The following is a 25,115-nucleotide window of genomic DNA, read 5'->3' as shown; positions in this document are numbered from 1 at the left end:
ATAAACTGTTACAAGATTTGGAGTTACAGTACGATATGAGGGAGGGGAGTGGGCTTAGAACTAAGTCAAGATGGACCCTCCAATTTTCAAATGACAACAACATAGACTTGTTCTATAAAGCAGTGTTAGCTGATATTGACAAGTGGAAAAGTACTGGTAATACAAATCATTGTTTCAAAGACAACCTGCTTAAACGTGAAAGGGATGCATTGCATGATCTGGAAGATGACCATAAGATTTTAATAAGTGAGGCGGATAAAGGGGGATGCATGGTTGTCATGAATAGAGTTGATTATGAAAATGAGATTCTAAACCAACTTGGTGATAGTAAATACTACATAAAACTGTCTGCACATCCAACATTTGAAATCACTCGTATAATTAATGATCAATTGAAGATATGGCATGATCAGGGACTAGTGAATGAGGATTAATTTAGATTTCTATTGATAGATAGACCTAGGTATCCCCGTCTGTACACACTGCCAAAGGTGCACAAAGGAATGGGGTTTCCCCCCGGAAGGCCAATAATATCAGGGATAGGGGCCCAACCGAAAGACTTTCCCAGTTCATTGATGTATATTTACGACCTTTTGTCTCAAATTTACCATCATTTATAAGAGATACGAAGCATCTATTAAATATGTTGTGTGATGTCAGATGGGAGACAGGAATGACCTTGGTGTCATTTGATGCAGTTGCACTTTATACCAATATAGAACATGAGAAAGGTTTGCATGCTCTCGAATACTTTTTGGACAAACGATCAGTGGAATTCTTTGCTAATACTAACATGCTTATAGAGATGTCAAGACTGGTATCAAAGAACAATACATTTTTATTCACTGTGTGGTACCGCAATGGGTTCCAGAGTTGCGCCGTCTTTTGCCAACCTATTCATGGGTTGGTTTGAGGCGGTGCACATCTGGGGCCCACGTGGTCAGCGGTGGGTGGATGACATCCACTACTGGGGTCGTTTTATTGATGATTGTGTGATGATATGGACTGGCACGTCGTCTAGACTCAATGAATTTTTTGAGTTTTTGAACAGTAATGCACGTAATATGAAATTCACGATGACTAAGAGTCAGAAGAAATTGGTGTTCCTGGATGTGGAACTGTATATTAATGGGGAGAAGATCCAAAGCCGTATGCACCGCAAATCAACATCGTGTAATTCATTGTTGCATGCGGAAAGTGCACATCCTAGGAGCCAAATCAATTCAATCCCATATGGTGAGATGCTGCGCGCTCGTCGTAACTGCAGTCAGGAAGATACATTTGATCATAACTTAAGAGATATTAAAAAACGGTTCCTCAGACGAGGATATGACAGGGATGTAGTGGACGAAGCAGAGATAAGAGCACGACAATTAGAACGCAGTAAAACATTGAAAGAAAAGCCGTTAGGGATCAGGAATGATGAAACTGTTTGTCTAATTACTAACTATCACCCCCATTCGCACAAGTTATATGGCATTTTGAAAAAACCCTGGCCACTGTTAAAGATGGATAAGGATCTGTGTAGGCATGTTAGGGAATATCCAAGCATCACTTACAAGAAGGGTCCATCAATAAGTAGGATTGTTAGTCCTAGCTATCCCCCAGTGATAAGAACAGAAACCTGGTTAGATACTTTGAATAATGGATCCTATAAATGTGGGAGATGCAGTATGTGTAAAATAGCTATGGACGGTATGAAAGAATTTGAGTACAATGGTTCAACGAAGTTCAAAATCATGAATCATATCGGGGGCGTGGCTTGGACGGCAGGAGGAATGGCCGCCTGAACCGAGTGCTCCGCGGTAAGGGAGAGCGAGCTCGGTGATACCTCTGCTTCCAGCGCCGCGATTCGGCTCAGAACGAAGGCTCCTGTAACCGGACCCTCGCTGCACACTCCGATGCCCTGAAATCGGGCTGAGATCATTTTTCAAGGCTTTACTGGCCTTCGGACGGCCACGCGACCCTCGTCCCGGGCTCTGCCCAAAATGGCGGCGCCCTGTCGCGATTGCAGCGCCTGATCTCCGAGGCTGCTGAAGGTGCTCTAACTGGCTCCAACGACCCCCGCCGGCGGTAAAGTGCACACAGCCCCTTGTTGACTCTCGGTCAGTGTATAAATGCCGCCGGAGGGAACTAGATGATCGGCTGGGAAGGATTCAACCGGCTCCACGCGCCTGACCCTAAAATGGCGGCGGCGTCCGCTCGAGGAATTCACCCACCGACACACGGTGAGTCTCTGGGCCAATCTCAATCCCATCCACTGCTATCCTTCGGCCACATGGAGTCTTGTCCTCCTTTCATGTGAAGACACGTGCAGCCCTACCTGCCTACCTGCCTAGCCACATTTAACTTCGAATGCCTGTGTCTGTGCCATTTCAGTAAACCCACGTGGGGACTAATATCCGACCTCATTGTCACTGGGTTGTACTAACACCCTGAGAGGAGTTACATACTAAGGAGTTACTGGAGCAGCTCACGCCATCAAATATGCACTAATCGGCCTCTGCGCCCTGCTTCTCCATAATCTAATAGCCAGGGTCACACGTCTATTGGAGCCTGGTCCTGCCCACTAAGGTGCTCACAGAGGGCTAAGTAATCCTACAATCGTCCTTCCTTTCACGAGGGTACCCAATCTCGACAGCCAGCAGTGTCTTCCTACAGTATTTAAGGTCTGGCTGGTTACCAGCACACGCGGTCATCTTCCAGAAGTGTTGCTAGTTCCACTGCCATCTCTTCCCACAAAGGCGTCCAGCCTCATCATCCTGCGGTGTCCTCCTATAGTGTCTAGGGTCATGCAGGCTCCCGACGAAAATGTACATATCCCAGGCAACAATGGCGAATATATGTATGTGGGATACTTGTAAAGCGCACTGTTACTCTACCCGAGTGTCCTGGCGCTGTAGACCGCTGGGGAACCCGTCCTGGTTTTCCCTGTGAGATGCTCCCTTTCTGGGTATCTCCAGGGTGAAACCAGGCATCCCCGGCGTCTGTGGGGGGCCGTTGTAGAGATGAGGCAAGCTTAATGCCCAGAGTTACCGAGTGTGTTCCCTGGTTAGAGTAGGCACTGAGGCGAGAATTATCGAGTCCGTTGACCCTGGTCCAAGACCCTGCCGCGTCGGGAATTGAACCCTGGTCCCGGCCCGTTCTCTGCTTACAAGTCTGCCGCCTCTAACCAGTGAGCCACACCTCTCCATATAGAGGGCAGAAACAATCCTAAAAAGCCGAAACCAGATTCTCTTTTGGACTCACCCATCAAAAGTAAGGCCGATATGGCGGCCAATATGGAAATGATTCTCAGGAAGTTGGCAGATCTACATGAACTTTCTAAATCCACCAAATCCAATACCGACTCAATGCAACTTGAGCTCACTGCGATCAGAGCCGATATTAATGTAATTAACACGGGCCTGGGCGCGGCTGAACAAAGGATAAGCGACGTGGAGGACATCTCAAAACAATCAATCTCCAAAATCAAATGTCTAGAAAAGACTACGGAAGAGCTGAAACGCCACAACGCGGAGTTGGAGGACAGGAACAGAAGAGGTAACATCAAAATATTTGGCGTTCCGGAGAATTCCGAAAAAGATGCGGACTCCTGCGTGGCATTCCTCGAGTCATGGATTCCCATGATTACCAAACTGGTTTTCCCACACGGCCTTGAATTGGACCGGGCGCACAGGATCCCCACCTTCGCTACCAAGAATTCCAATGGCCCCAGACCGATGATCTGCAAACCGCTCAGATTTCAGCACGTAGAAATGATCCTCCATCACATGGGAAGGCCATAGAATCATCTTCACACAAGACTATTCTAGAGATACGGTATCAATCCGCAAAGGTTTCCTGGAGCTCAGAGACAGGCTAAGATCCAAAAGCATTCCTTTTTCCTTTGCTGGACCAGCGAAATTCAGGGTTGTATTCAACGGCCACCCGAGATACTTCACAGACCCCAAAGTCCTTGCTGATCTTCTGGAAGACCGCCGCAAACAAGAAATGGACCTGGCGTTAGGCCTCTCGAACAAGAGGAAGACATGATTTCACCCGCATTTAGGCTCAATCTCAAGTGTCAATGTGACTTTGTCATGCCACCCCCAATCCTATCTTTCATATTCCGTCTTCATAAATGTGGCTCTGCGCTTCACTGTTCGCCCTACTGCATAATATGTCTAGTGCTCTTGCTATTGAGTCATTTTCCCATTGCTGGACACCTCCCTGCGGCTGCAGGTAACCACATCTGTACTGTGAGTAGGCTCTGAGCCCCACTACACTGGTATACTTACGGGTTCAACATATAGTCTATTTCACTTTCTCGAAAATGTAATTATCTGCGGTGGGAGTGACTGTAGCCCTAAGGCAGACTTTATGCAAACAGGTCTGTGCCGGATAGAGTGATGTAATTTCAATGTAGTTTGGTTGTTCTTTACTGCTCTGTAATGTTCTTTATTGCTCGCCGTCACAGTTAGTTATAGGTGCTATAGTTACCTCCATTTCGCCTTCGTTTATAATGCCTATGCTCCATATTCACAGCAAGTGCTTACTGTTATTGTTCACGGTCCTTGCCGTTCATCGTCACGGCAGTTTGTAATAGTTATAATATGTAAGTTACCGAGATTATTACCAACATTGTATTACCTTAAGCTAGGGAAGCTACAAGTTACCACCTATGTATCCCTAATTTCCGCCTTGCACGGGACTGCCGTCGCACTCCCGATGTACGTATTTGGGGGGAGGGGGGAGGAGGGTCAGGGGGAGGGGGCTAGGGGAGGGGGGGCAGGGGGTTGGGAGGGGAGAAAATGGAGCTGAAAGAGACCAAAGAGTTTTATTCTTCTGTTATGCTCTGTGCTGTTTTGTTCTTATGTCCACCTGTTCCACAAATGTCAATTGTATGTCGTTGCAGTCCACTATACCATCACACATTGACCCTTACGTTGTCCGCACTCTGCAGCTTGGGGAGTTACCCATTGCCTATCACAGATCACAGCGCACTATCTCAGCGACGTTCCTCAAACACGATGGCTAAGACAAACTCTCTAGCCGATGACCTCACGATCGTCTCTCTCAATGTTAAGGGCCTAAACCATCCGGTAAAGAGGAGGAAAGTTCTTGAGTATATTACCAAAGCCAAGGGGGACATTATTTTACTGCAAGAAACCAAACTGTCCGAGGACGACCTACGCTTCCTGAACATCTATTGGGCGTCACACATCCTGTCTTCACCAGCACCTCACAAAAAAGGAGGGGTTATCACCCTCTTAGCGAAAAAAGCAAATCTTACTCTAGTCTCACACTCCCACGACGACGTAGGCAGACTCTCCATTACTAATCTTCTCAGGGAGGACGACCCCATTCATGTACTAAATATCTACGGCCCTAACGCAGATGACCCAGTCTTCTGGGATTCTGTCTCCCGCTCTTTAGAACCTATCCCTACGGATGACCTGTTGATAGTGGGAGGTGACTTTAATCTCCCCCTGGACCCAATCCTTGATAGACAATCTAAATGTGCCTTCCACCCCTCCCGCTCGCCTGACACCCTCCTTCGCCTATGTGATAGATACCACCTGAAAGACTCATGGCGCCTGCAAAATCCAGATGGTAGGTATTACACGTTTTTCTCTGCACCACATAATTCCTATTCACGTATCGACTTCATTTTGGTCTCAAGTCCCTTCACTCACCTTATAGAGGAGACAGAGATAGCCCCCAAATTAATCTCTGATCACGCATGTATCTGCACCAAACGGGTTCCAGATCGATTCTCCCACCGAGGAGATGGCGCTTCAATGACGAGACGCTTGCAGACCCCACGAACAAGTTAATAATATCGGACGCAATTGAGGAATATCTTTCTATAAATGACACCCCCGACACTACACCTACCACCCTGTGGGATGCTCTGAAGGCCACAATTCGAGGGGCCATCATCACTATTAGGGAAGGATAAACAAAGCGCTCAATAAAGAACTGGAATCTCTAGAGCTTCAGATTGGCGCCTTGGAAGCCCAACACAAATCCAACCCGCTTAACTCTACAGTTTTAGATACGTTAACCAAGAAAAAATACGAATATAACACCATCACCAGCAAACGGGCGGGGGTTTGGATTAATCGCTTCAAGGCCCTAAAACTGTGCGAGGGCAACAGAGCAGGGAAATTGTTGGCCTCTTACCTCAAGCATAAACAAAAACTGTCTACCATATCGTCCATTAAAGATTCAAGCAATGTCACACATACCAAACATCCTTGACACTTTAAAAAAATTCTACGAAGATCTTTACAAAAATGACAAAATATTAGACGAATCAGCCTGCGGGGACTACCTCAATTCACTTCACCTTCCAAAACTTTCTGAATCTGACAGATCCCATCTGGACACCCCAATCTCTGGTTCAGAAATCAGAGCAGCAATTGATACCCTGAAGAATAATAAGGCCCCCGGCCCCAACGGCTTCACCGCACCCTTTTATAAGGCCTTTGTGGACCAAATCAGCCCCCCGCTTCTTAAGCTCTTTAACTCTACTGCAAAAAATGGCGGCGTTTCTCCCTCGATGAGTGAGGCCACGATTATAGTATTGCCAAAAGACGGGAAGGACCCGCTACTCACTAAAAATTATCGTCCCATATCCCTGATAAATCTGGATTGCAAGATTTACGCTAAAATCTTAGCGACCAGACTAAACTCCATTCTACACAAATTAATTAGCCCCTCGCAGGTTGGCTTCCTTAAGAACAGGATGTCCAATGACAACACGAGACTACTATGTCATATTCTAGAAAAAGCAAAATCCTCCCCCACACCAATGGTAGCAATAACTTTGGACGCGGAAAAGGCCTTTGACAAGGTCTCATGGTCATTTCTACGCCAGTGTATGTACTGCTTCAATCTTGGCGAATCCTTTACCAAGATGGTGATGGCCCTCTACTCTGCTCCTTCGGCCAGGATAGCTATAAACGGCACCCTCTCGGAGCGGTTCCGCCTATACCAGGGTACCAGACAGGGCTGCCCTCTCTCACCAGCTCTCTTTCTACTAGCCCTTGAACCCCTCATTACAGATATCAAAAACAACGGAGACATTGCAGGTATTTCCTTTGGGGACACGCGAGTCAAATTAGCAGCATATGCAGACGATATCTTGATCGCGACGGAAAATCCTGCTAACTCCATTGCCGCTCTAATGTCCTCGATAGACAAATACTCCTCCCTTTCCGGCTACAAACTAAATAGGGATAAATCTGAAGTAAAACCTCTTAATGTCCACATGCCGAGGGAAGTGCTGGGCGATTCCGGCCTACTCTGGCAAACAGGAGTGATTAAATATTTGGGGATTGAGTTCACGGACGAGTTATTAAGTACCCTTAAACATAATGAAAACAAAACCCTAGCCAAAATCAAAAGTCTATTGGACGGTTGGTCACCCAGTTTCCTCACCTGGTGGGGCTGTATTGAAACCATAAAAATGATGATATCCCCCCTGGTTAACTACCTCGTCACGATGCTCCCACTCGTCCTCTCCAAAGACTTCCATTCCAAATTGGATAAAAACATCTCGGCATTTCTTTGGCAGGGCAAAAAAGCAAGAATCAGTTTAAAAAAGCTTCGTTTGGACAAAAAACTAGGAGGAGTCAACCTGGCGGATTTTAAAACCTACCAAATAGCCTTTTTAGCAAAACAGGGATCGCACTAGATATCCTCCCAGCCTAACTATAGCCCAGTGTGGCTCTCTGTGGAAAAATCTATACTAAAGGGTCTCAGCCCCTGCGCCCTACTCACCATCAAACCAAGTCCCAATCTAGGCCCGGGCCCTATCTTCAAAAACACTAAAATGGCTCTTTTAAAAGTCAGTAAGTACCTACCTCAACAATTCCGACAATCGCATTGGGAGTCACTATGGTACAACACCGCCATTACATACAAAGGGAAACCCCTAAACTACCCCTCCTGGATAGACAGTGGTGTAATATTCCCTCACCAACTCGTCGAAAACGCGCTCCCACTAACCTTTAAAGAAGTTCAGGATAAGTTCCGACTCAATAATATTGAGTTCTACAATTTCCTACACATTAAAGTAGCTCTAACGAAGGCTGACCTGAAGGCTGTCACTCCCTCCCTCCTAGGCTTATTCGCCTCCCTTAACAAACTGGGACACCAAGTCTCTAGATTGTATAAATTAATGCGACCTCAATCGTCCTCCCTAAACACGCCTCTCCAACGCTACTGGGACTCATTCTCCTCCACACCTAACTCAGACGCAATCTGGGCCAGTACTTGGGAGTCCACCACCCGCCACAAAATATGCCCCACACTATCACAGACCAAGTTCTGGCTCCTACATAAAGCCTTCTGGACACCTAGGAGGTTGTTCCTGCATAAAATCAAGTCCGATGACAAGTGTTGGAACTGTTCAGGGGAGGGAGGAGATCTGGAACACCTAATCTTCAAATGCCCCTGTGTTACCTCGTACTGGGACAGAATCTTTGGTTTCATTAAGGACGTCCTCCATATTGCACTACCAAGAGAATTCTCGACGCTAGTTCTAGGTTTTGCCAAAGCCGTCACACTCAATGATGACGACAAAGCCCTACTGGACCTACTGCTGACGGCTGGGGTTAAAATCATACTTAATAACTGGAAAAGCACGAACAAAGCCTCCTTTCCCCACTGGTTGAATTGGATATCCTACTTGAGAGGTGCTGACAATATAGCCTTAACCTCCACTCCGTGGAGACCACCACTAAGGAAACTCTGGTCCTCACTAGATGATCATTTTGACTCACATAAACCTCCTTGAATCTTGACTACTGGGCACTCAGAGCATGTCATCACATAGGGTGCATTCTGTACGTTGGCCAGACTAGGCTCTAAACACTCTTCGCCACAGTTTGAGGACTTCATCTTACCCATGTTTTATAGGTTTGGATTACGCAATAGTATAACTTATGTTACTTCTGCTCTTGTGTGGTGATGCCAATTTCTTTCCAGGGCAGACTATACAAGCCATCGAGTAACCATGGACAAAACTCTCCTCTAGCGGCCGCAGGACATTTTATGTGGAACCTTGTTTATCACACTGGTCTTATTGTATACTGGACTCGCTTTGTTTTACCAAATTTTTATATTCCTATTCATACGATTTTACTATTATTATTATGTAACTAACAGTATTGCAACCGACTACTTCTTGTAATGATGTATCTCTTTACAGCTCCTAATAAAAATCTTTGAACACTGAAATCATGAATCATATCGACTGTATGACCAAATTTGTAGTATATGTGCTTTATTTATTTATTTTATTTATTTATTTTATTTATGGTATTTTGTAGAGCGCAACACTCATCCCGAGGGATATCAAGGCGCTAATACCAGTACTGAGACTACTGCAACTGTACTGAAATGAATGTTAATATTTGGGAAATAAATGGGTTTTTAATTTCTTTCTGAACAGGAGATAGTTGGTGGTGAGCCTTAGGTCAAGGGGGAGCTCATTCCATTTCTTGGCAGCCAAATAGGAGAAGGAACGTCAGCCAGTCCTAGCTTTATATATGCGCTTAGTTCTTGCAAGGGCGGACTGCAGAGAACGTAGGTTCCTAGTGGGGACATAAAGTTCAATCTTCTCCTGAAGGATGATGGGGCCAGTTTTATGGAGCGCTCTGTGAGCATGGCAGAGCAGCTTAAAAGTAGACCTTTGGCGCATGGGCAGCCAATGAAGTTTTTTTTGGCAGTCAGAGGCAGAATCAAACTTGCCTTTATTACATATAAGTTTAGCTGCAAAGTTTTGTAGAACTTGTAGACGTGTGAATTGGTGCTCATTCATACCAACGAAGAGCGCGTTGCCATAGTCCAAACGACTAACTAGCAAAGCCTGCGTGACAGCACGTCTGCAATCCAGGGGGATCCAGGGAAACAGTCTGGCCAGTAGCTTCAGGATTGCGAAACCTTTACCACAAAGAACTCGCACATGCTCTTTCATAGAAAGGGCATCATCCATAATGACCCCTAAATTCCTGACATGTTGTTTAGGAGTGGGGGCTGATCCTAGTGAAGGGGGCCACCATGTAATGTCTCATATACGTTTAGCGCCACCAAATAGTAGGATCAAATAGTAGGATCTCGAATTCCCGGCATTCAATTTTAGACAATGTTGAGTGCATCCACTGTGCCATTTCTGAAAGACAGTTGTGCAATTTAGTTTTAATCACCTCCGGTTTTTCATCCAATGCCACCATCAGTTGCGTGTCGTCTGCATAGGAGCAGATGCCAATGCCCCACTTTCTTCCAATATCGGCTAGGGATGACATATAGACATTGAAGAGAGTGGGGCTTAGTGAGGCACCTTGAGGGACTCTGCAACCGATGGGGCTCGTTTTGGAATGAAATTGTCCCATGTGTACTGCCTGGGTCCGATTACTCAGAAAAGAGTGAAGCCATTTTAATGCAATGGATTTAACTCCTTTACTGCAGAGAATGTTTAACAGGCAGCTGTGGGAGACCGTATCAAACGCCGCTGACAGGTCAAGCAGTATCAGCGCCACCGCCCCACCTCGGTCTGTGACAGACCTGATACTGTCCGACACTGCCAGCAACGTTGCCTCCGTGCTATTATTAGCCCTGAAGCCTGTCTGTGAAGGGTCAAGGAGAAGGTTTGCCTCTAGGTATCTGGTCAATTGACTGTTGACCAGCTTCTCTAGAACTTTGGAAAAATAGGGGAGCTGAGAGATAGGCCGGTAATTTTCAGGGTGTGAGATGTTTGATCCAGCCTTCTTAAGGAGGGGTACCACTGACGCGTGTTTCCAAGTATCCGGGAAATTTGCGGTTCTAAGGGATTTATTAAATAATTGTGTGACCAAAGGGCAAAGTACAGTGGTGCTGATCTGCAATTGTAAAATGGCCTATGTAGGGAGTACCATTCGCTCCATGAAAGAGAGGATTATGGAACACTTTAGAGCTGTTAAACAGAACAAGCATGGAGAGGAGTGTGCCTGGGTGAGTGCATGGAGAGCAGTATGCCTGGGTGAGTGCATGGAGAGCAGTGTGCCTGGGTGAGTGCATGGAGAGCAGTGTGCCTGGGTGAGAGCAATGTGCAGGGTGAAGGGTGAGCTTGTGCGCCCGCAGAGAGAGAGGTGAGCCTGTGCGCCTGCACGGAGGGAGGTGAGCCTGTGCGCCTGCAGGGAGAGTGGTGAGCCTGTGCGCCCGTAGGCAGAGAGGTGAGCCTGTGCGCCTGCAGCGAGAGAGGTGAGCCCGTGCGCCTGCAGCGAGAGAGGTGAGCCCGTGCGCCTGCAGCGAGAGAGGTGAGCCCGTGCGCCTGCAGCGAGAGGTGAGCCCGTGCGCCTGCAGCGAGAGAGGTGAGCCCATGCGCCTGCAGCGAGAGAGGGGAGCCCATGCGCCTGCAGCGAGAGAGGGGAGCCCATGCGCCTGCAGCGAGAGAGGGGAGCCCATGCGCCTGCAGCGAGAGAGGGGAGCCCGTGCGCCTGCAGCGAGAAAGGGGAGCCTGGGCGCCTGCAGTGAGAGAGAGAGGAGCCCGTAGGCTTGCAGCGAGAGAGGGGAGCCCGTGCGCCTGCAGCGAGAGAGGGGAGCCTGTGTGCCTGCAGCGAGAGAGGGGAGCCTGTGTGCCTGCAGCGAGAGAGGGTAGCCCGTGTGCCTGCAGCGAGAGAGGGGAGCCTGTAGGCTTGCAGCGAGAGAGGGGAGCCCGTGCGCCTGCAGCGAGAGAGGGGAGCCTGTGCGCCTGCAGCGAGAGAGGGGAGACTGTGCGCCTGCAGCGAGAGAGGAGAGCCTGTGCGCCTGCAGCGAGAGAGGAGAGCCTGTGCGCCTGCAGCGAGAGAGGAGAGCCTGTGCACCTGCAGCGAGAGTGGTGAGCCTGTGCACCTGCAGCGAGAAGGTGGAGCCTGTGCATTTGCAGCGAGAGAGGTGAGCCAGTGCGTCTGCAGCGAGAAAGGTGAGCCTGTGCACCTGCCGCGAGAGGGGGAGACCGTGCATTTGCAGCGAAAGAGGTGAGCCAGTGCACCTGCAGCGAGAGAGGTGGGACCATAGGAGTGCAGGATGAGAAGAGTGCATGGGTAAATGCAAGGTGAGAGGTGTGCTTGTTTGTAGAGTGTGAGCAGTGTGCATTTGAGTGCCAATAGAAGTGCTAAATGATGTATGGTATAGTTTGAGGGCAAGGTTATCTTATGAGCATTTGAATGGAATGCCACTCATGCAACAGGGTATTATGGCCTTGAGTTGAGCGCCGTTGTGAGTACAGAATGAGAGGTGAGAACCTGTGAGCTCACTAGAGGGGACCTCGAGTCAGTACGGGGGAGCAGTGTGCCTGTGTGAGCCAGAGCTGTGCCAGTGTGGTTGCAGGGTGCGGCACAATAAAACTAGACCTACTGGCATTACCAATTCTTGTTTCTTTTCTAAAGCCCAAGTGTGTTTTAAATCCAATAAAGTAAGTGCTACACCCAGCAATGGTGATCGGGATGATTTTGCCCACAATGCCGTGTCGTGCATGACTGCCAGCCATCTGTCAATTAAATGTATGCGAAGGTTTGAGATACAGCTGTGCCTCAACGTGTATTTTTTCAGAGGCACGCTACACTGAATATCTCAATTTCCGTTTGGGGGATCTTCCCACTAGTAGAGTATACATGTCTACATTTTCAGCAAATGCATCTATTAATGAGCTCTGTGAGTTTTTTTTGGGGGGGGGGAGGAGGGAGAAACTCTGCTACTTTTCTTATTTTGTACTAAATCTAGATACCTGTGTCGTAAGCAGCTGTTGCTCCTTTCGAAACTATTTTCAACCACTACCTGTAATAATGCACATGCAATTTGTCAGAACATATCTCTCACTGATCTAGGAAGTGGTAGCCCTTTATCTATGGGCTGCCTTGATCTTGATGAAGAGACAAAAAAATAGGTCTGGGGCTGTGGCAAGCCCTGATATGTCAGGTGTGTGTTAACAGTATTTTAGTTTATCTTCTTGCTGTTATGATGTATGCTTTTAATACTTTTTATATATACCCTCCCACAGTAGGTTCTTTTTAACCTTTTTCACTGTGTACTTTTTTAAAATTTTCTTTTTGGATGTTTTTATTGCCTTCCTATTGCTTTGTTTTATTGTCTATGTATGTATTTGTCATAGCTACTGCTGAAAGCAATAATACAATATCTTGATGATCAGTACTTTGATACTTTGCTTCCTACCTGAGCACAGTCATCTTTTCCAAACCCTCTGGGCTGATACGATCCCTAGATAGCAGGTTGCTGAGCTGTACCTCCTGATTGTCCGCCACACGCAGTAGTTGCCGTAACTCTTGCTGCTGAAGGGTCCGAACCTGCTGCTCCATCTCCTCAGGGCTCAAATGGCTGCCAGCAAAGGGAACAGGCAGGTAATGCTCAGAAGGGGCTGTGTAACCTGGATAATATGAACTGGGATACACACCGGTATGGGGGTCCACAGAGTATGGCAACGAGTAGCCGGCATAAGGGTACTGAGAGCCTGGGATACCAGGCCTGGGATAATAGTAGGGGTTGTCAGAATTCTGAAACTTATAGTAAGGAGCTTGAGCAGGTCGCGCATAAGCAGAGAGTGAATCTCCCTGTGAAGAGGGAGGAGCTTCATCATCGGTGTCCAAAAAGTGCAACTGCGAGGTTTGTTTCTTCAGTGCAGGTTTTTGCTCTGGGTTGTTTGGGTCCCAAAGGCGGCGATTGCCACTGGCACGACCTCTTCCTCTAATACCCTTGCTGTTACCACCCATACCAAACAAAAGCTTCAGCTCAGAATTGCTAGATTCAGGAGAGCCTCTATTAGCTAAGTTGGTGTTAGCTGGGAGGACAAGGATTCCTCGGCCTCTCCCTGGGGCATTTCCATTAAGGTCTTTCCCTTCAGTCCTTTTGCTTGCAGGATCTGCTCGCTGGAGAATCTTTGGTTCCTTCTTCCTCCCCTTGTCCTCTCTAGAACCACGGCTCGCAGGAAGGTGGGTGCTGGAGGTCCTTCCTTGGAAGGAGCCTTGGTGACTGCCCCGGTTTTCTTTGCCAGCAGTTTTCCTCTCACTATCTGCTCTCCGGCCCAAGCCCCAGTCTGACTCATGTGTCTCTTTCACAGGTGATTCAGCAAAGTGCAATCGATCATCATCCAATGAGTCAGTGGAGGAGGTAGACATCTGCTTTTTTGGGCGGGGCCTCTCTCGGCTCACTTTCCCCCGGTCTTGTCGTCTTTTGCTACCATCAGGTTGCACTACTCCCTCTCCACTGCTGTTACTGCTACCAGCAGAGCTAGTGCTGCAAAATCTGTGCCGGGTCCGGCGCTTGTCTGAGTGGGAGTAACGCTTCGTAGGCCCACACTCTTTCTCATCCAGTGTTGGTTTTCCAGGCCTCGTGTCATCACTGCCCTTTCCACATTTTTTTGCCTTTTCAACCAGTGGAGACTGAATACTTTCAGATAGTGGGCTAGGTGCATTTTTGCAGCCTACAACGCGCTTTGCCTCCGACTTTGACTCCTGTGTGATTCTCAGCTCGTCTGTGTTCTTGGCAAGTTCCTCATCAGCAAACTCCAATGAGGGCTCATTCACCTGCATACGCCTACTGGGCTGATATATCTGCTGATCAGGCTTCTTCGCTCTTTTGCCAAATTTAGAGTATGGGTCACTCGGGTTGGACGAATCTTCTTGACATGATGATCCATATAATCCCTCTGTCTCTCCACTTTCATGCTGGAGGCCATTCTGCTGAGGAGACTCGTTCTCTGCAGTCTGGCCAAAGCCACCCTCATTCCTGGATTCCTCTGAACAATTCCCCTCGCTTCTTGAGGTTTCCAGTTTAATCAGGTTTTGTTTGTTTCTCAGGCGGGAGAGTCCAGGTTTGTAAATTTCCATGTCTGGACGACGATTGTCCTTTCGCTGCCTAGGCTGCTTCATCTCCATTGCATTATCTAAAAGAAAGTCGAAATGAAAACATTAGGCAATTGATTAAAATCAAACATATGTAAAGAATAGACAATTGAGCATCTCTCGCATACATAGGTGCTTCTCATGGCTGAGTTCTACATTACAAGATCGATCATCGACTGCCTAAGGAGGAGTTTTATTGATTGCTTAGCTACTCATTTTGAAATCAGGAGATCTGGGTTCAATCACAGTGATCCCTAAATAATTATAAGATTATATTTTACTATAAAGACATATATATATATATATATATATATATATATACATATATATATATATGTATATATACACGTATATATATATATATATATATATATGTATATATATAAAGTCACACCTTTCGGAATGAATAGGAGGAATATGGATTAGAATATGCATTTTGGTATATAATTGTGTATTTTCTGCCACATATTTATTAGATATACTATGATATACACATAATTTAACTCCACTTGGAGACGAGGCTCGTTTGAGTATCTTTGTGTGTGAAATTACTTTTTTGTGATTATGTTTGTTTATACATATTAAAATGGTTAATATGGAGTATGTAGCAACGTTACTATCATTAGGCAGTCACTGACAGTTACAATGCATTTTGTCTAAACAGATATTAGAATGTACCAGAGGCCATGTCATCTTAGATACATTGAATATGTATAATTATCGTTGCCTGATTATGATCCACCTAAGCATCTAAAATCCCTCCACATGCACGGAGGATGAGGTCTCTGCTTTGTGTCTTCACCTGAACTTTCTCTCTTTGAAATGCGTAACCTGAAACTGCAATTCCGTAGAAGTATGCAATAATGACGCACTGTGCAAGATTACTGTAGTGAACTTTTTCACGGGGGTTATGTTATTCATATACTCAAATAACTTCGGGTGAAAGAATATGCATTTGCAATGACTGTGCTTGAACGGTTTTAAGAAATGACGTGAAGAAACTCTTCTATGTTTGTTGTTGTATACACCAGAGAACTAGTGTAACCACGGTAATCACAAACCAATCACAGTGATGTAATTGTGTATGTGCTGAAATGTATATGTGATGCAAATTCATTCATGTAGATGAAGTGAGCAAGGCGGAGGCTTCCGCCGAAACGCGTCTTAAGCAGCCTAATGGAATAAACTGAACTTGAGTAGAATTCACGGTGTCAGTGCCATCCTTGATCGAGAGGAAACGCGGCTTGGTAATATATATATAAAAAAACATGGCAGTAACAGGGAACTGCTACGTTATTTCGGTATTGACCATGTGCCCCTACACCCCAGAGGAGGAGATAGACTGCTTAGTCTCTGCAGACTTGAATCTAGATTTATAATAGATCTACAAACCAAGAACCCTATGGGATTGAATATAGGGGAAGAATTAACAGCGCACCTGGGCAGGTAACTAACCCTTCACAACATGAATTCGATGAAGTCCTTGTCTGTTATCGTCTGTAGAAACTAGACCATTTCCATACTGTACTATAAAGTCTTTTTGCAGAATCTAGTTCAAGTACATGTAAATATTCTCCCATTATCTCACTTTCCCTCCCGTTTTCCAATTTTTGATCTGGTTTTCTTATCTGCCGAACAACACATGAAATAGTCACATGCACTATCCTTATTGTTAGTAATATACTAATCAGAAATAAGAGTACTGGTATTCGATCCAAAGCAAATTAATTATGCGAAATGTGACATTTTTTATGTATTTATACATTTCTTGATGCAAACACGTTATGGATTATATCTTGTAAATACTATCAAATGTGTTTTTTGGTCAGGTTATTCTCCGGACTACATATAGTTGTATGTTACCGGAGCCTTGCCGATACACGGATAGATTGTTTCCTGTCTCTGGTGCTTAATATACAGCGAGTCGCAGTTTGGTTATTAGAGTAAATTCCCTCTGGTTATTTCTGCCAGTTCAATGCCGACACACGGCGATATAGCTTTGCTTTCTGGCAGTGGTAAATAGTCTGTATAAAATTAATGATTTATTTTTATAATTTTGATAACTTAAATGTTTCAAAGAAGCTTATTTTATTATATTATATATATTTTCTGTTTGCGTGAAATATGTACAATATGGCTGCCACATTTAACCCATGTTTGATATCACGTTTAAATGCTTTCCAAATACGTCCGCCCTTGGTTTCTATGGGGGCGTATACAAAAATGTGCTGCGAAGTGAGTGGCGGCGACACTGAGGAAGGACTGCTGTCCGAAACGCGTTTGTCATCTTTTGCCGTGTGCTGTAAATAAAATCTTCTGCTATACCCGGAGTGCTTCGAGTTCTCTTTCCAAGACGAGAGGGAAACTAATGAGCTTAAATATACCACGCGATCAACCGGCGCGAGATAGCACCCGCCACACGAGTGCCCCGAGATATCTGGTTGGACGGAGCTTGATTGTGTTTATCGGGAGCACCGCTGAGATCAGCATCGGACCGGAAGCGTGAGGAGTTAGCGGATGGGCGCACGGCTGGGACCAAGCACAACCGGTAAGTCGCCGTACCCGCATTTACACTCCTATCCGCACTTGCATCTGCGAGGGTCCATTCACGTATCAGCGAGGCGAGTGGGTATTAGCAGATAAACCCAGGGAGGCTTCCCTGTGGTTTTCTAGCACACAGGCATGTGCGATGAAGAAGAACGCCGCCAAGCGGCTTTGGATGTATTTAAGAAGCGTACACCAAATGCGACCGCTGCATCAAACACCGGAGGCAAGGGGAACACATCACAGAGTTCCCTACAAAATCTTTTTCAAAAAGTGGAACGGATGAGTGAAAGGGAGATACGGAAATGGTGGGAGGCTACCTCCTTACAAAATTATATGGACGTCAATCGAGTGCCCAGAGGTCTCCGCATCTACACGGTCCCTGCCTACGAAAGTCCTGACCCCATGCTCTTGGAGCAGTGGGCGGAGCTAACGGCGGCATTCCGCAAAGCCATGCTAGAGTTACTGGTTAAATTTGCATGGAGTGACAGAACAAAAGCGATTGACGAGATAGCCTCCCTAGAATTGGAAATTGCCAAAGAAACGGATTTGGCCACAGTGACACAACTACGAGATGAGATGAAGAAACGCCTGGTCAGATATGAACTAAAGATACGACAGCGCAAACAAGACAAGTTTGAGAGAGACGAGCGCGACTACACACAAGGAAGAATTTTAACATTCTCCAAAAAATTCGACGGCCCTAGAAAAGCTTTGAATAAAACGAAAAGCATTGGACCAATCGAAGAACCTCCCACCTCCGAATCCTCGGCCACAGAGGAAGAGCCATCAGAAGATGAAAGACCAACCACAAGCAGAGAAGGGAGGAAGACCCCTTTTTATTTGGAGTGCGATCTTATCCGCAGCACATGGCTGAGAGGGGGAAAACTGAAACCACCCGAAAACGACGGAGAACCCGACGAGGTGGTTGGCAGAGGAAGGGGCAGAGGAGCAGTTCAACCCACCCGCAAAAGAAGAGGCAAGAAGTGGTAGACGCAGGACTCACAATAGTCAACCTCACGGAACATCCTTTAACACAAGTAGAGGAAGACACTTTACAACTGGGGCTGAGTTTCTGCCCTAACAAAAGACTCGAGTACACCCAAACTCGTATCGATCTGTTCAATCTGACCCGTAAGATGAAACTACATAAATTCCACAAATTAAAACCACGAACTGAGAGTACAAAGAAAACAAGAAAGAAAATCACAACCTATCCCACTGATGTCTTATCCATCAAAGATCTTAATAGGGCACGAGTGTTGGAGGAACTTCAAACTGAGCAAGATGTTGTAATTGCTGATACCAACATCAATACGTCAGAAGTGGGAAGTATCGAGCAACAATCCCCTATAACAAATTTCAAAGCTCCATCACAATTTAATCCGCAAATGCCGTACGACGCAATAGACACTTTTGCGGACACTGTAACACAAGATCTGATGTATCATAGACTATCGAGCAGAAAAAGAACTTATAAAAAGAACAACCTAACTTTGGCACAATCAGATACCCTGACCAATCTGCACAACAACAGAGAAATAGTTGCGAAACCCTCAGACAAGGGTGGTAATGTGGTTCTATTAACTCGAAATCAGTATTGCCAGGAATCTTTGAAACAACTGCAAGATCCTGGATACTACCAAAAGATCAACAAAGAAGAATATATAGAAAGTATCAAATCTTACCATATCTTACTAACTAAATGGCGTAACAAATCAATGTTAGATACTGATGAGTTCTTATTTCTCCGTAATCCAGAAGCAGTGTTGCCAACCTTCTACCAATTACCGAAGGTCCACAAAGACTCCAAGAACCCACCAGGACGACCTATCGTCTCCTCAAAGGTGAGTCTAACTGAGAACTTATCTGTCTACATTGATTCTTTTCTCTCTATCTTTGTCACTGATTTACCATCTTATGTGAAAGACACTAAGGACTTCATTAAACAAATTGACCAGATTATTTGGGATCCATCCTATGTGCTAATCACTTTAGATATAGCCAGCCTCTATACAAGTATCCAACACGACCAGGGAATAGAGGCTGTCAAACATTTTCTGGATAAGAGACCAGAAAAATATGCTATGCATGGACAATTCTTGATTGAATGTTTGAATTTCTGTCTAACAAATAACATTTTTCTCTTCCAGAATGACCTATTCAGGCAAACAAGTGGCACAGCGATGGGAACCTGCTTCGCCCCCAGCTATGCGAATCTCTTCGTAGGCTGGTGGGAGGAGCAGGTTGCCCTAGCTGGTGAAAACCAGAGATGGGCCAGTCATATCATCGCATGGCGTCGATATATCGACGACCTCTTCCTGGTGTGGAGGGGCTCCACCACACAGGCTGAGGAATTTATTGAGGGTCTCAATAGAAATAATCTGAATCTTAGATTTACATCAGATATCAGTGGGAAGGAGGTACACTACCCTTGCCCTAAGGGTCTATGTACATGATGGTAAACTTGAGACAAGTCTTTATCGCAAGCCGACTGCTGGCAACAGCATCTTGCATGCTGACAGCAGCCATCCTTCTAGTCTGATCCGCAGTATCCCATATGGGGAGCTACTGAGATTGAGACAAAACTGTTCTTTGGATTCTGAGTTCGTCAGAGCTGCAAAGGAAAGCATAGCTAGATTTCTAGTTAGAGGTTATGATCAATCTCTCCTTGACAATACGTATAGGAGAGTTCTGAGAATTCCCAGGAAACATCTACTTACTCAGACGTCCCTAACTTCTGACGAGGCAGAGTCCAAAACCAAATTCCGTCTGATCACTACGTATTCGGATGAGGTAAATCAACTAAGATTCTCACAAGGAACTGGCACATCCTCCGAACAGATCCTATTATAGGAAGTGATGTCCCAGCCAAACCCCTTATAACTTTCAGAAAGTCTAAGTCAATCAAAGATAATTTGGTACAGAGCCATCTCATGCCACCGCCCCCGAAATCCACAGGTACACTGATAGAAATGAAGGGGTTCTTTCCCTGTGGGAAATGCCGAGCCTGAGACAATAGCAGAAGGACTTTAACTTATAAGGTACCAGGACTAAGTAAACCAAGAATGATAAATAAATGTATCACGTGTACAACACCATTTGTAGTGTACTGCTTAGTCTGTCCCTGCGGGTTACAGTATATCGGAAGTACCATCAACAACGTTAAACTCCGTATACTGGAGCACCAAAGGGCAATCACGAATAAGGATGCAACCTATCCAGTTGCCCGTCACTTTGCCGAAAAACATGGCAGTAACAGGGAACTGCTAAGTTATTTCGGTATTGACCATGTGCCCCTACACCCCAGAGGAGGAGATAGACTGCTTAGTCTCCGCAGACTTGAATCTAGATTTATAATAGATCTACAAACCAAGAACCCTATGGGATTGAATATAGGGGAAGAATTAACAGTGCACCTGGGCAGGTAACTAACCCTTCACACCATGAATTCGATGAAGTCCTTGTCTGTTATCGTCTGTAGAAACTAGACCATTTCCATACTGTACTATAAAGTCTTTTTGCAGAATCTAGTTCAAGTACATGTAAATATTCTCCCATTATCTCACTTTCCTTCCCGTTTTCCAATTTTTTATCTGGTTTTCTTATCTTCCGAACAACACATGAAATAGTCACATGCACTATCCTTATTGTTAGTAATATACTAATCAGAAATAAGAGTACTGGTATTCGATCCAAAGCAAATTAATTATGCGAAATGTGACATTTATTATGTATTTATACATTTCTTGATGCAAACTCGTTATGGATTTTATCTTGTAAATACTATCAAATGTTTTTTTTGGTCAGGTTATTCTCCGGACTACATATAGTTGTATATGTTACCAGAGCCTTGCCGATACACGGATAGATTGTTTCCTGTCTCTGGTGCTTAATATACAGCGAGTCGCAGTTTGGTTATTAGAGTAAATTCCCTCTGGTTATTTCTGCCAGTTCAATGCCGATAATCGGCGATATAGCTTCGCTTTCTGGCAGTGGTAAATAGTCTGTATAAAATTCATGATTTATTTTTATAATTTTGATAACTTAAATGTTTCAAAGAAGCTTATTTTATTATATTATATATATTTTCTGTTTGCGTGAAATATGTACAATATGGCTGCCACATTTAACCCATGTTTGATATCACGTTTAAATGCTTTCCAAATACGTCCGCCCTTGGTTTCTATAGGGGCGTATAAAAAAATGTGCCGCGAAGTGAGTGGCGGCGACACTGAGGAAGGACTGCTGTCCGAAACGCGTTTGTCATCTTTTGCCGTGTGCTGTAAATAAAATCTTCTGCTATACCCGGAGTGCTTCGAGTTCTCTTTCCAAGACGAGAGGGAAACTAATGAGCTTCAATATATATATCACAGCTCCATCCAAAAGGATACATGCACTCGCGGGGTTGAAACAAATATTAAAAGCAGCGGTCTCAGACTTCAGCGTGATGCCTTTCTCAATGAGTAAACTGCTAAAATATGTAATCCGGTGTTTGATTGGCTTATGAGTGGTGTCGTCACTTCCCATTGGTGGGCTCACAGTCAATAGGAAGGCTACAGTTCTTTGGCTACGTTTCCACAGCTGGGTTGTGCCCAGGCATCCGCATAGTACTGGCAGTCACATAGTTCAAAATTCATAGATGATGGAAAATGACGTCCGTCCCTGATGGGCAGTTTCCAGTAACAACGCGAAGGCCAAGGCACCCTGCTGATCATTTCCTAAAGCAGTCCCTACCAGCCCCTCATCGCAGGCCAAAGTTCAAGTAACACCGGAGGAGTTCCTCGCCAGCCGCAGGCTGTAACAGGTAACTTTCCTGCAGGCGACGGTCATGTGGATCGGCATCACGCCGAAACATGTCTGAGACGGCTCCTTTCAACATTTGTTTAAACCCCGCGAGTGCACGGAGCCTTTTGGATGGAGCTGTGATGTTATATGGGAGAACCCATCCTCTGACACAATGCACCCGCACTAGGAGTTCAGCGGTTTAGGTGGGACCTGGAGATATATATATATATATCCCCAACAGCTTTCCAATATCTCTCCATCAGCTTTCCAAACAAATTTCCCACGATCCTAGGAGAAGGAAAAAGCAGTACAGCCAGATGTCAGCGACTTGGTGAGTCTTTATTTGCTCATAAGTTCATCAACCGGCAGTGTGAGAAAGAGACCAACGCCTTTCGGCCGGAGCCTTCAACCAGGTCATGAATATTATATATTCAAAAGATGCTCTACAATTAATTTACCAAGAATTTAAAACTTCATTATTACCAATCATAATTTTTCTTCAAACCATATAACGCATAAACTCTCTCAATAGCATTAATTCTTACTCATGCAGGTGATTTAAATAAAATACAGTCTAAAGTCTCAGGGGGGTTGCACAACAGTTTTTTTTAACTAAATTTACGTTGTCCAATTTACCATGGTTTAATCGATGCCTTCCAGCTTGTCACTGTGACTCAAATTTCATAAGCCAATTCCTAACAGGTTATAATCAAATAGAAGCTGTTTTGGAAATTCAGTGTTCATTATCTCGGACACTGACTCATCAGGACACCCACAAATCGTCAAGGACCATGATAAGACTGTAAAAATTCACATCTTGATTCGAGTGCAGAGAAACAAACTAAGATCTCACCCCAAATTAGTTTTTTGTAATTAATGCCAAGACTGTATTCAAGATTGGAATAAAGCTAAAGTATTTTTCTTTGTTGTTTGCAACACAGATTTAAACAATGTAACCTCTATCAGGCATTTCTAATAGTAATTTTTTTTTGCTGGGCACTTATGGACAAGCGTTGCTCCAATCAGTCCTCCAAGCACATTGATCCATTAGGCTAACCACTAGGTTGGTGTCTAGGTTATAAGGACATTACCTCGAGTCTTATAGAAACCGAATGTATGACGTTACAACGAATTCCATTGCAACGCATGCCTTTACCACGCATGCGTTACAACGGAATTCGTTTTCCACGCATAACCTTTACCTCGAATATTCCTTTACCACGCATACATTTACAACGTTTTTCGTTGTAAATGTATGCATGGTGAGGGCATACTCTTGATAAGGTTATAACTCTCCCCTTAAATGCCCCCTGCCTCCACTCCTTATATTTACCCCTGCCCTTAACCCTTAATATATATATATATTTATTTTACTAAAATGCCCCTTACCTTTTAACTCGCCTTCTCTCCTTCTTCTTTGGTTACGTCGGTGGTACGTCGTTGAGAGGAAGCGGAAGTTACTTTCCGTTTCCTCTCCAACGACGTTGATTGCTTCAGCTTCGTCTTCACCTTCGGCTCTTCAGGTTAGTTTTGTTTTTTTGGGGGGGGAGACCCCCCCAGCCCCCCTTTTTATCCCAACGTTTTATTTTTTTTTATGGGGGAGACTCCCCCAAACCCCCCCTTTTTTTTCTTTTCATTTACCACACATGCCTTTACTACGTATTTCGTAGTAAAGGTATGCGTGGTAAAGCCTCTCGTTGTAACCACGCATGCGTTGTAAAGCATGCGTGGTAAAAGATTTCGTGGAAACGGCTTCGTTGTAGAGGCCGTTTCCCATAGAAACCAAGACATAGGGTGACATTCCTCAGCAGAGGGATGGAGAGACTGCTTAAAAGGGCCACCTAGGAAATTAGGTCACAAGAGGTGATACCACCCAGGCAGAAATCAAACAACGGGACATTCTGGAACCCATGTTGTTTGAGCTAATTGAGGATGTAAGTTGAGGTTAAAGAATAAACTTTTTTCTTTTCATTAGACGACCCCTATCAGGGGCAGAATCTTTACCATACAGGTGACTAATACAGAAACAGGATGCCGCAGACAAGTAAACTCTTGTTTAACAGCCTTTAGCTGGCCTAATTGGGAATAGTTTCACTTATTTACCATGCCCGGGAAAGGGTGCAGACATTTCTTATTTTAACTGCAGCAAGCATATGGTCCTAGAACTAGCTCAGTCTAGATTTCTACTTTATGCTTTACAGCAATTTTTCAACCATACCAAACACTGTCCTACGTTGTATAGACTCACTGTTTCTCGTATCTTATTTCTGATGCTTCTGTTATTTGGGTACAATTTGGGCCTACATTTTGTACATCTGTAGAAAGGTACACATCGACCTAATGCTCTCCCCGAGATTTTAGCATTTTGTTCAGAAACCCCAGCTCATGTATGCAAGCTGCACCTACTTTTAGTACTGATTCACACAGAGTTTTGTATTCACACAATGCATGAATTTGTAGATAGTCAAAGGATTGCTGGGTGCAAACTGAGAATGGATTTGGAATACAGTACTCAGAAGATAGCCGGCAAGTTCCAGCTCTTGCGGCAAACCCAGGAAAAGGTTGACATAAAATAACCCCCATATTCAAATTTAAAAACAGAGGACAAAGTCCAATTTAAACAGAAGCATTCCCCGTGACAAAACTACCAGAGGTGACATATCTAGAAATCTTTTCTAAAAGGCATTTTCGCAAATTAGACTCCTTTTGTAACTAGGCTTATGTTGATATAATTTTGGATCTGCAAGGGATTAAATAGTATGCAAAAATAAAAGCGTTCAAAAAAATTGTTGTAGTCATTTTTTGAACATTGAACTTTTATGTCGCATTCTGATGAGAAAACAAGGAAATTTAGAGAAGTAATGCAGGATCTACAGTAGTACTGAGTGCCAGGATATAGACAAATGAACAGGGACC

The 25,115-nt window shown here is 44.9% G+C and overlaps 1 protein-coding gene across 4 annotated transcripts in view; it reads right to left on the bottom strand.

Moving 5' to 3' along the window:
• The window catches only part of SMG6 (SMG6 nonsense mediated mRNA decay factor), a 1,202,478-nt gene that overhangs the window by 1,032,039 nt on the left and 145,324 nt on the right, over window positions 1–25,115 (bottom strand). For all 4 annotated transcript variants that reach the window (XM_078680136.1, XM_078680134.1, XM_078680133.1 and 1 more), the window contains exon 2: window positions 13,183–14,908. In XM_078680136.1, the coding sequence (XP_078536262.1) occupies window positions 13,183–14,900 (1,718 nt within the window). In that variant the 5' untranslated portion in view covers window positions 14,901–14,908. The remainder of the gene's footprint in view (window positions 1–13,182; window positions 14,909–25,115) is intronic.

Source organism: Lissotriton helveticus, chromosome 3_1, assembly GCF_964261635.1.
Source record: "Lissotriton helveticus chromosome 3_1, aLisHel1.1, whole genome shotgun sequence".
Lineage (NCBI taxonomy): Eukaryota > Metazoa > Chordata > Amphibia > Caudata > Salamandridae > Lissotriton > Lissotriton helveticus.
Note: the sequence above shows the minus strand (reverse complement) of the source record. Positions and strands in the feature narration are given on the sequence as shown.